At 44.9% G+C, this 11,158-nt stretch overlaps 2 protein-coding genes across 4 annotated transcripts in view; one reads left to right on the top strand and one right to left on the bottom strand.

Moving 5' to 3' along the window:
• Positions 1–6,476, top strand: part of xkr4 (XK related 4) — a 40,511-nt gene extending 34,035 nt beyond the window's left edge. Inside the window, 2 exon segments of the mRNA XM_076981924.1 lie at positions 586–1,489; positions 1,491–6,476. Of these exon segments, the coding sequence (XP_076838039.1) occupies positions 586–1,489; positions 1,491–1,566 (980 nt within the window). The 3' untranslated portion in view covers positions 1,567–6,476.
• Positions 6,477–6,943: 467 nt separating this feature from the next.
• Positions 6,944–11,149, bottom strand: tmem68 (transmembrane protein 68). Of its 3 annotated transcripts, none has more exons than XM_076981920.1 (7): positions 10,995–11,149; positions 10,160–10,565; positions 9,599–9,766; positions 8,996–9,189; positions 8,575–8,635; positions 8,313–8,452; positions 6,944–8,163 (listed from the first exon to the last, which is right to left on the bottom strand). In XM_076981920.1, exons 2-7 carry the CDS (start codon positions 10,485–10,487, stop codon positions 8,059–8,061), a joined length of 996 nt encoding a protein of 331 aa, XP_076838035.1. In that variant the 5' UTR covers positions 10,488–10,565; positions 10,995–11,149; the 3' UTR covers positions 6,944–8,058. The 3 variants fall into 3 exon arrangements, with proteins under 3 accessions (XP_076838035.1, XP_076838034.1, XP_076838036.1); XM_076981919.1 differs by having other exon boundaries at positions 10,980–11,134; XM_076981921.1 differs by lacking the exon at positions 10,995–11,149 and having other exon boundaries at positions 10,160–10,969.
• Between the last annotated feature and the right edge of the window lie 9 nt (positions 11,150–11,158).

Below are 11,158 nucleotides of genomic sequence, written 5' to 3'. Positions count from 1 at the left end.
CAGAATAGAGCTGATTTTGCAGGAAAGAACGCTGACGACATTCATCCTGCCTCACGGCTCATTCATTTCGTATTCCCTTTGAGCTCTATCAAGCCTTCACGTCACGCAAGGCATTGTGGGAATTTGGAATTCGGTGGAATGGTTGCGTGAGATGAACCAGCGGGAGATGCAGGTTGCACCGTGTCTGTAATCACTTCTGGTCTACCTCCGCGCTCCCTGAAGCTACCAATGAACGTTCTTGTGGGATTTAATTGCAACTTTCTCCCTGGCAAGCATTTCCTGTACATATATAAATATATACATATACAATATAATATATTGTATATATTGTATATATACAATATAAACATATATAAATTAAATAGTGATTTTAAAATGCTGTCGTTTCTAATATTGAATTGCAGCTAGCAGTATGCAAATGAGATTACGTCTGTGCTGTGTTCTCGCTATTTTCCAGAAACCACGTGAGTTAGAGTATCCAGCGAATAGTCACGTCTGCGGTGCTACTAAACTCACTCGTGAGGAGCGTGCGAATGTTCTCCAGGGTTTTTAATGTGCACCTCTGTCCTGTGGTTTACCCCGCAGGCATGACGGCGGCCGCGTCGCTGGTCTCGCTGGCCTGGGCGCTGGCCTCCTACCAGAAGGCCCTGCGGGACTCGCGGGACGACAAGAAGCCCGTCAGCTACCTGGCCGTCATCATCCAGTTCTGCTGGCACTTCTTCACCATCGCGGCGAGGGTGGTGACCTTCGCCCTGTTCGCCTCCGTCTTCGAGCTGTACTTCGGAATCTTCATCGTGCTGCACTGGTGCATCATGACCTTCTGGATCGTGCACTGCGAGACCGAGTTCTGCGTCACCAAGTGGGAGGAGATTGTCTTCGACATGGTGGTGGGCGTCATCTACATCTTCAGCTGGTTCAACGTGAAGGAGGGGCGGACGCGCTGCCGTCTGCTGGTCTACTACACCGTCATCCTGCTGGAGAACACCACGCTGAGCGCGCTGTGGTACCTGTACCGCGTCCCGGCCGCCACAGACGCCTTCGCGGTGCCCGCCCTCGGAGTCATCTTCTCCAGCTTCCTGACGGGCGTGGTGTTCATGCTCATGTACTACGCCTTCTTCCACCCCAACGGGACGCGATTCGGCCGCTCGGGCAGCCTGGCGCGTCTGGACGAGGGGGTCGGGGGCGGGGCGGGCGGGTTCGGGCCTCCGCCCCCCGGCGAGGCTGCCACAAACTCGCTGCGCTCCAACCGGGGAGGCGGCGGGACGCTGGGGCGGGACGCCGAGCGGGACGGAAAGTGCGCGGAGCGGGACGGCTGCGCCCCGCCCGTCTTTCAGGTCCGGCCCACGGCGCCGTCCACGCCCTCGTCCCGCGCGCCCCGCCTGGAGGAGACCGTCATCAAGATAGACGTGTGTCGCAACCGCTACCCGGCCTGGGAGAGGCACGTTCTGGACCGCAGCATACGCAGGGCCATCCTGGCCATCGAGTCCTCGCCCACGCCCCCCCCGGCTGCAGTATAAGGACGATGCCCTCGTGCACGAGCGGCTGGAGTACGAGACCACGTTGTAGCTCGTGCCGCGGCGGGGAAAGAGACGCCGCGCACGTGAGGAACACGTGAACCCACACGTGAGGAACTTCAACAGATTCTCAACCATAAACAGCAGGACTGTGGCAATACCATTACTAGCAGCACGTACTGTAGAGTGCACCGCATTCAACCATGATGTTGATTGTCATGGATAAAATAAAATAAAAAAACACAGAAAACCCACTAAAAACAAGAACAGAAGAATTAGGCACAATGTACTTGACTGATGCTACAGGCCTTTTTTTTTATTTTGCCAAGTTTTCTTCTCTTTCTGTTTTGTCAGTTCTGAGTTTCTTCTCTGGCTTCTATTACTTATGTCTTGTCAGGGAGTAGGTGTTTTGTTTAGTTTTTTTTAACAGGCTGTCATAGTCACAGACCTGGTCCACTAAAGCCCCTGTCAGCAGGGAGGGGGGGGGGTGCTTTGCATCTCCAGAGATCACTGTACTAAACACCACGAGGTGTTGCCAGCTATGCTGGCACACAAAGAAATGAGTCATGAGCTGATTGTGTAGCTTTATGGTTCTCCAATAGATATGGACTCTAATTAGGGCCTTTACGCTAAAGACAGAGTATCCTCCACAAAGCTCCATGCGGCAAAAACACTTCTAAGTCATGCTGTGACTACCGATTGTGTCGGAGAAACAGACTCATGTGATCGAAACGTGTGGAGCTGAAATGACCTTGTCCAGGGTGCTGAAGCCCATGAGTCCTCTGACATCAGCAAACCTCTCCCAGTGCCAAACCCTGGTCCCTACTGGACTTCATTGTGGACCGTGTGTCTCTGCCACTAACTGTAAATAGAAACAGGGCAGCATTTCAGCCATCTACTTGAATCCTGTACAAAAGAAAACAGAAGAAAATGAGTGAACAAATGAAAATTGCATGTGGTCATCGAATACTGGAAGGAAGTGACATGGCCGACCCAAACGCGTGGGTGTGAGTGTTTCTGAGGGACATACGTTCACCATCTTCTCTCCTGGAGAAGGAACCAGGCCAAGAAAACACTTCCGGGCAGCTCGACTCTTATTGGCTGTCCAGCCACAAGCTGTGTTGACGACCGCTGGCTGACACGGATCTGTTAGGAAAATAGCATACACACACACACACACACACACACATACACAAGCACAGATGCAAGCACAAATACATATACATGTACTGGGAACATGGGAGACTCAGCCAAACAGCCAAGCATACAAGCAAACACACGCACAAACACAAATACACACACACAAATATGCCCTCACAACACGATCCAGAACAACGTTAGCAGCCAGACATTCATTAGAACTAGGATGAACTGCACTTATAAAATATTGAAGATACAGCGTTCTTCTGGCGTAGGCCAGGTGGTCAGTGCGAGTGGTTTTGTGAAAAAGGGTGTTTTATTGTGTGCGAGTGCGTGCGTGTGTGCATGGACCCACTTCTCGGTACCAGCCAGAGTCTCCTCTCCTCTCCCCCTCCAAAAAGAAGCTACTGCAGGCAACCATTGGCACATCAATGGCCCCAGGATGGTGCAGTCAGAACCGGGAGCACACACAGCCTGAGCGTTCTGAATTACACTCCGGGCACTGGTACGCCACGCACCACGTCCCCAGAAATAGAACGCCGTATCTTTAAATCTGCCAATAGCATCCTCTGTACCCTAAGATGAAAAGTCCCTATCTTTCCTCGTCTCTGTTTTTCAGTTGTAGCTTGCAGATGCTTTTTGTGTAAGGAACCAGGAGACGTTTCACAGAGACACGTGAGGACAGAAATGACTTGAGCACAGCAGCATCATTTTCTGTTTATTTGGCGCATTAATGTTGCGAGACTTTGGTGGATAGTAACCGGGCAGGACTGCAGCTTGAAATGTGCCTGATGTTAGAAACGGTTAGAAATCCGTCACATCACACGGTGTGGAAGAGATCCTGTAGCAAGGGGTGATCTTTCTTCTTTTATGAAAGATTTGCAATGTGATCTCAGCATGATTTGATTTGGAATTTTGCCATCAAACGCAAACAGCAGATTTCATGCTTTTGTTGAATTTCAACGAACATCCCACAGATTGTTCCTGCCTCATCATTTTGATATGCACAACAGTTTGTTGCGAGTTAGCAACTGTATAAAGGTTTATTACAGGACATTGTCTCTATTCAGTTTCTTTCTAATTAGAATAGAGGACACAAATTAAAAGCCCAGTCATGATTTTCCAAATGAGCAAGTTGCGTTCAAGCTTTGAGATAAATGTTTTCAGAACTATAAAAGCGAAAAGCACATTCTTGGCTGGTCTGCATAATAACAAACGAAAGAGAACGCCACGCCTCCCGTAGGCCAGTGTCCTCTAGAGCGGTCCAGCTCAGATGGTCGGGTTGTGTTCCTCCGTTTATTCCGTGATCAGCGTTTTGTATCTCACATGGTACTTTGTCCCCGTATACCCCTCTCATGACCGGTGATTATAACACCCTCGCTCAGCCAGAGACCTTGAACCAAATGCTTTTCTAGAAAACCTGAACTGTTCCCTAAAGTGAATCACACAAGCGTGCGCCTTGACTCTTTCAGAAGAAGAGAGGCCATACATGAGAAACAGTGATGTTGAATCTCGAATCAGCTCTGAATCTGATTCTATTTGAATCCGCCTCTCCGTCTCATACATAATACATATGTTGGTATTTTTATTTCAATGTCACCCCCCGAAGCTCCGCCTTTTTGTTTGCACGATCGGGCGATGTGTCATAATGTCAACACTAGATACGATCTGTTTACCCAGCTATGCTGTGTGCAGTCAACAGTTGTTGGTGCAGCTACTGGGTCTCCCGTCGCTGACCTGTTCGTGTTGACTGGCTCCTCGGGGCAGGGAGTCGCTTCAGTTTACACTTTTGATCTTATATTACCTACCGTGTCCTGTTTAAACGTCCACAGGTTTGTGTACTGTTAGGGCATGAGAGAAATCACCAATCAAGTTGGTCTACAAGTCCTTAAAGCAGTACACAATGGTACTGTACCAACCGTTTTCATGGTTAAGGGAAATTAATGTTTGTATGTTGAAGCTTCTACAGTCCCAAGACATACAAATCGTGTTTTTAAGTATCTCAAGTTTTACTTGCAAGCTGCAAACAGCAAAGTTTCAGTATGGAAGGGAGTAACATCCATCAGTTTACACATTTTTCATTTCTAGTTCGGATACAGTGCAGGGTGTTTTTAGATCTGTAATCAATAATATTGCTCATTGCAGGATATTGCATCAATAGTGTAGTGATACAGCAGTTTGGTCTTATTTCAAATCAAGTTAAAAGTCACCAAGCACATAAGCTAACCCTACAAACTATGATTATATACATATATGGATATATTGTAGAAAGTCTGGATAGAATAGTTGAAAAAATAATGTGATCTGATTTTTGCACTTCCAGTTTAACTGTGTACTTGCGTTTACCCTGAATAAATGATTCCACGAACTACCATGTTTGCTCTATGAAAAAGCTAAAATGTGTACAGATAACCTACCTCAACATGGTCTGGTAAACAGAGCATCCACCGCCTACAGGGCTGGCTAGACATGGTTGCTGATTGGTGGTTGGCAGTGAACTCTCCACCACTAAGGCCAGGCATGCCTGTCCTGTTTACCCCCATCTCATCCAAAAAAAAAAAGAAAAGAAAAAAACGAGTTCAAAACCAGGACTTCATATACTTTCAAACCGGAACCCACAACAGTCAGGGAGAACAATGATACATACCGTGACCACGCTGCTTCTATAGGGTTAGACTGCCTTAAAGAAAGTTCGACTCTTTTGTTGTTCGTCATCATCGGAGGTTCCTTTCCTTCTTTGCTATCCCATCCCACTGACAGTGTGCTCGCTGTCAATAGGGCCTTACGCTGAGTGGCGGTTGGACATTTATTGGAGTTACTGGTGCTTAAGCTAGAGGCAGAGTATCAAATCTGAAGAAGGATCCGATTGGAAGATTTGACGATACTGAGGACATTTCCCTAATTATGAGCAGCACTTTTATAAGTCGTGAAGTTATTGAACCGTTGACGTCATCAACTGTGAAAGCAGGAAGTGTGATGCTCTTTTGGAGATGTTTTATAGAATAATGATCACATGACTGTCTCTCGCCATTAGAGTTAGATAATTAGATATGATAGTGTCATGGGGAAAAATATGTATACAGGACTAGGGCTGATTGTATTTAACACCAGAGCACGGAATTAGTACAAGCACAGTAGTTTGATGAATTTTTGGATAGATCCATTGAATTAGGTTTGACCTAATATGATGTACAGGTGTGTTCGGTATTTCAATTGCAATGGACGCTCACCATTGGCTAATACAAATGGCTGTTTAACTGTAAATAAATGTATGTAAAATGTACATGTTAAAAAGAACATTCCTTTTCAAGTCCTGACTGTAAAAGGTGGCCGTCGCGTACAGGACGGTGACACAGGAATGGCTACATTTGGAGTAATTCAGATAAAACTAGTGTGGTGTATGTGATGTATTAAATGAGAAAAAAAAAGCAAAATGATTAAAAACTGTTCATTATTGATCTATTGAGTAAGTTGCATTGTGTGATGAAAGTCTTAAGTGCTTAAAATGCATTGAATCTGTCATCTGATTTTAATCTGTTATCTGATTTTATTGTAAATTGAGGAGTAAAAAAAGCATTACATTTTTGTATATATTGGATTTTTGTAAATTTTTATTTGATTCTAATGCAACACAAAGTCCCTAACTCGTTTAATAAAGTACACTGTGCTCATTTGATCGCTTTCCTTTGGTGTGCTGACATTTGGCACCAATCCAGGTGTGCTTTACATGTGAACTACGTTTATATAAATGAGGGATGTTTGTTTCATTTCAACTTTGGGGAGTACACAGCTCACACCACCCAACCTAAAACATTAGGGTTATACCAGTTATACGCCCCCCCCCCCCCCCCCCCCCCCACCACACACACACACACACAACACCTATAAAATAAATCACTGAAACATGGAGGAAAGAAAAATTTGTTCCCAAGATCGATTTCTGGATGAATAATGACCATGATATTCAGAATGAACAAATATATAATGTTATTCTTTCCCTGTTTACTTGTCTTTAATCAGTCCACCCATGTGAGCTGTGCGGTAACCTGAACTTCCAATGCCCAAGACTTTGACTGAAAGTCTGAAGTTTGTTAACATTAGAGTGCTTTTCAGAAAGCTCGTTTTAATGCGTCTTATTTTTTGCAAACGTTTATGCCAGATACTTAAAACTAGGTCTTGGATAACATAATATGCCTGGAGGCTTTCAATATTTAACATCTTTAAAGGATTTTATTCCCTACTTAGTGCTTAAAATATTTATACGAAATGAGCAATGATTGACAAAAATATTATTATTAAAAGCATTTTAATTTTCGATGTCAATTGCGCTTTTTATTTACAATTAATGCAGTTTGTTCTTCAGTACCAGACCGATACATCGATAGCAACACCGACTAGTCGGTCAGGTGGAACACGCGCCCCAGACACGCGAGCGCGCCGACAGTAGAGCTCGTGCACGACAGTAGAGCTCGTGCCACTGCTCGCGCCTGAACCTCAGCGCTTCTAGACGACGTGTTCATTCAACACATTTTTAAAGCACAAACGTCCTTGTTTACAATTCCTGAATCTTTGACGTCTGCACACAATATTTACATCATTAATGTAACAGTTAGTTTACTTCATTAAGCTGCCGTGTCAAGGGGCAGGCCTGGAGACTTTAGGGCGCCTGTAGTATCTGAACCAGCGATCACACACGGGCCCTGTGCAAATCAACATACCATAATAAAGGTGAGGACGATACCCATAACCAAACTGAAACTCTGATGCATGTTGCTCCAATAATGAATTTCTCAATGAAAGGTACAATTCTCTTTTTATGTTTACTTAAGTGTTCTTATTGGCTCTCAGGAATACCGCAGTACGCATAATTAGGAAGAAAAAAAAAGATTTTAAAAGTATTAAACTAATACACTTTGATCTGAAATTATTTCATATTCATGTTATGGAAGAAAATACTCTTACTACCTTGCACCAAGAACTGTTATAAAGTTAATCGAAAGGCCTCGTGAGACCTAGTTGTTTTGGCAGTGGTCCTTTAAACAGATCAAAGTGTCAGATTAAAAGCCAAACACAAAAGCAAAGATCGTGAATCCACACATTCATACGCATCGCATGCACACAAGACAAGGACCCACAATGCACACACGCACACAACACACACCCACACACGCACACCTACAAAATATGCCAGTCTTGTCACATTTTGTGATAATTATGCACCCATGCCACAGATGTAACAATTTCAATATCAGTGACATCAAAATATCATACAGCAACTATATATTAATTTGACAACACTTTTCAGTTTCCTGTTTGATGATGCTGGGAATAAGAGCCTGAGAGAGAGTCAAGTGCTGTTCTGTTTTGAATCTTGTGTGCAATTGGAGCCCAAAATGTCCGGGTGCTATTCCTCTTTGGGTCTTGTGTGGAATCGCTCTAGCAGGGCACACAAGATGCTCCCAGGGATCTTTTGGTGTCTGTCGATAAGTGCCTGAACTGCTGCCTGCACCTGGATGAAACATCGGATTAGAGAAAGCGCTGTAATCACTTGCATTTTCATTAAGTCGCCTGCTAAGGTCAGTGGTCCCTTACAGGACCAAAAACTCTTTCTCTGAATAGAGGAAGGGAGGAAGGGAGAGAAACAGGAAGTAGCCATGCCTTTTCTGCCAGTTCGGCCGCGGTGAGTTTGGGATCGTACGGAATGGGGTCGCCCAAGTGCGTGAGGAATTTGACCGGAAACCCTCCGTACACGGGCGCGAACGGCAGACGAAACCTCTCGTACAACCATCTGAAAAATTCTGACGGAGGAAGAAGAGGTTTATGTTTTAGAGAGTCACGGACACAGTGCGCAGCACTGGCTGAACTCGTTACATTGCTGAGGAATTTAAGAGGAAATTCCCAACTCCTGAGCAGGACATACTTAACGTTCCCAGAGAGCGGAATCCCTCCCGAATGTTCTGAGTGAACATGGGAATAATTGGCTGAGGAGAAAAGAAAGAAGAGTCTCCAAATGTCACATGACACCGCCCCGGACTAGAGCCCAACCTATGGAGAATTACTGTATACTATACTACTGTGATAGAGATCATGTTTTCACTCCTAGTTCTAGCAAACACTGGTAATATAAATCACTTTCAGTGAACCATCATCTTATATAACTGTTCTAAAAAGTCCACAAGCTCATTTTGATTTGATTTGATGTCATTCAGCACTTACAAGTACCAGCACAGTTCCTGCTAAAAAAAAAAAAGTCAGGTCAGCCATTGAGTAGCTGGCTAGCAACAGCGCGAGCTCAGCGCGGACACGACGGCCTCGATGAGCCCTGGTTGGCGGCGACGTACCACTTTGGAGTCGATGGCCACCTGCGCAAAGCCCTTGCGTTTGCCCCAGAGCAAGGGGTAAGTCTCGTCGCTGAAGAGGGCTTCTCGCACCCCTCCCGGCGAAATCCCCAGCAGGTGACCGCTGAGCAGAGCCTTCACGCACTCTTCCTGTGGTCCGTGGATCACGCTGAACACCTCCAGAAGCAGCTTAAAGCCTGAGGATGTGCACAGGGGACTTTTCGCTCGTTTACCTGATAAATAATGACCTTGAGGGCGTATCTGAATGAACCCTCAGCCAGTGAGATTAACTTAACTGGTCCTGATTACCATTTGGTCACTATCAGCTATAACATCATGGGATGAACAGCTCATTAGAACTCAGAAATTGTCTATTGTAATTACACATAAACACTAATGTTTTTAGTAGCAAGAGGTATGAAAATTCCTGGATATCTGATAAAGTTTACTGTCCATATGATGTCACTTTGTTTTTATTATTTTATAACAAGACATCAGCACTTCATCAACATCAACGACACTTCATTGCAAGCGAGCCAAAGATTACTGAAGATGTCTGATTACATGATTGTTACAGCATTCCAGAATAAGAACAGGTCTGATTACCTGGGACCTTGAACAGGAAATGATCAGCGACCGAGTGACACGTGCGACCTTTCTGAATGATGACGCTGGCAAGGAAGTAGTAGTAGTCAATAGGAATAGCTCCATGATAGTAGACAATGAGGGCAGGACCTTTGTCTGGAATCTTTTCTAAACCATCAATTTCATAACCTGTTCCAAAACACGAGACTTAGTGCAGGGAAGATTGGCTCAGACTTTTCTCCCAAATGATCATCACGCATGCAGCACCCGACGTCATTCATTTCTCAATCAGTAAACTTTACTTGTAAAGTTACTTGTAAACTCCAGCTGATACAACACAAAGATCCTCCAAACACACCAAATATTTTCCTACACCCTTGACTATGCCATTTTTTATTTACCAATGAGCATGTTACCTATGACTATGATTCAAAGATGAACCATGCATTATGGCATTTTGGTGATTTCCACAAACTTCACATCAACTTTACAACACGTGGAATCTAAACCAGAAGGACAGAAGAAGAAGAGAAGAAGAAGGAGCGCTCGTTAGCCCCTCGTTCCCCGCCGGGCGCCACACACCGTGCCATATGGCGCCGTGTCCGTCCCACAGGGTGGCCAACGTCTTCCTCGCCCCGTCCCACAGGTTGTTGGAGTAGGCCTCACGCAGCTGGTTCTTGCGCTTGTACACGTGAAGGAAGAGGATGGACAGGTAGAGGAGGATGACTATGAGGAAGGGCAGGATGAAGACGACGACCAGGGGGGTGAAGACCCAGAGAAGGTACTCCAGGAAGCTGAGGTAGTCCTCCAGGTTACCCAGACCCATCCAGTCCTCCCACGCCAGCAGGAGACATGCGAGCGTCCCAACTGATCCATTCCCAGACCAGCAAGACTCATTCCCACTAGACATGCTGCTTGAGTTAGTTCGGCTCCCAGCTGGTTGCCAGATTGAGCAAAGGCCCCTTCTGCCAACAGGCAGACCTAAATACTAAATTCAGACAGGAATATGACCACCAAGTGATTGATTATGGCTTAAAAACTTGTGACTGAAGATGTCAGGTGTCCTCAACAAGAGAAATAAAGCTCAAACTATGACTTCTGAGTAAAGGACACATGTTGCCAGCATTTAAATGTAACGTTAGTCTAACCATTTTATCTAATCTAATGTCTAATGATCTAATGTAATTTTGCTAGATTTAAACGATCGATTCCATCAGATGTCTAAAGGAACCACCTACTCCGCTGGTTTAAGCGAGGTTTAATGGTTTAATGATCAGGCATCTCATGCCACATAGTAACGGTAGTAGTAAAATACCATTACAAGCGAGTTACATCTTGCGACTAAAATACGAGTAGTGACAGTTGTTTAAGCGGAAACATACATTGACTTTTTTTTACTTACTTTTTTTTTACTTACTCTTTAAAATGTTTCTTCATATCTAATTTACATAGTATTGCATCGATGCACATGATACAGTTGTTTATTTAGCCTTTATTTACGTGTTCCTTCCTGGTGTACCCGGCGTTCTTTACACGTGACACACGGAAATGCGTCACGTGTCAACTTCCGCTTGACGAGCT

The sequence above is a fragment of the Brachyhypopomus gauderio genome, chromosome 19 (assembly GCF_052324685.1).
Source record: "Brachyhypopomus gauderio isolate BG-103 chromosome 19, BGAUD_0.2, whole genome shotgun sequence".
Taxonomy (NCBI): Eukaryota; Metazoa; Chordata; class Actinopteri; order Gymnotiformes; family Hypopomidae; genus Brachyhypopomus; species Brachyhypopomus gauderio.
The sequence above is the reverse complement of the archived record's forward strand: the minus strand, read 5'-3'. Positions and strand labels throughout refer to the sequence as shown.

What these genes read in the sequence shown, in the direction of transcription:
- tmem68 (XM_076981920.1), bottom strand. Translation starts at nt 10,487, where the DNA reads ATGTCTAGTGGGAATGAGTCTTGCTGGTCTGGGAATGGATCAGTTGGG. An exon ending in ACACGGCGCCATATGGCACG is followed by an intron (nt 9,767 to 10,159) that starts GTGTGTGGCGCC and finishes GTTTTGGAACAG; the next exon opens with GTTATGAAATTGATGGTTTA. An exon ending in CCGCTCTCTGGGAACGTTAA is followed by an intron (nt 8,453 to 8,574) that starts GTATGTCCTGCT and finishes TTCCTCCGTCAG; the next exon opens with AATTTTTCAGATGGTTGTAC.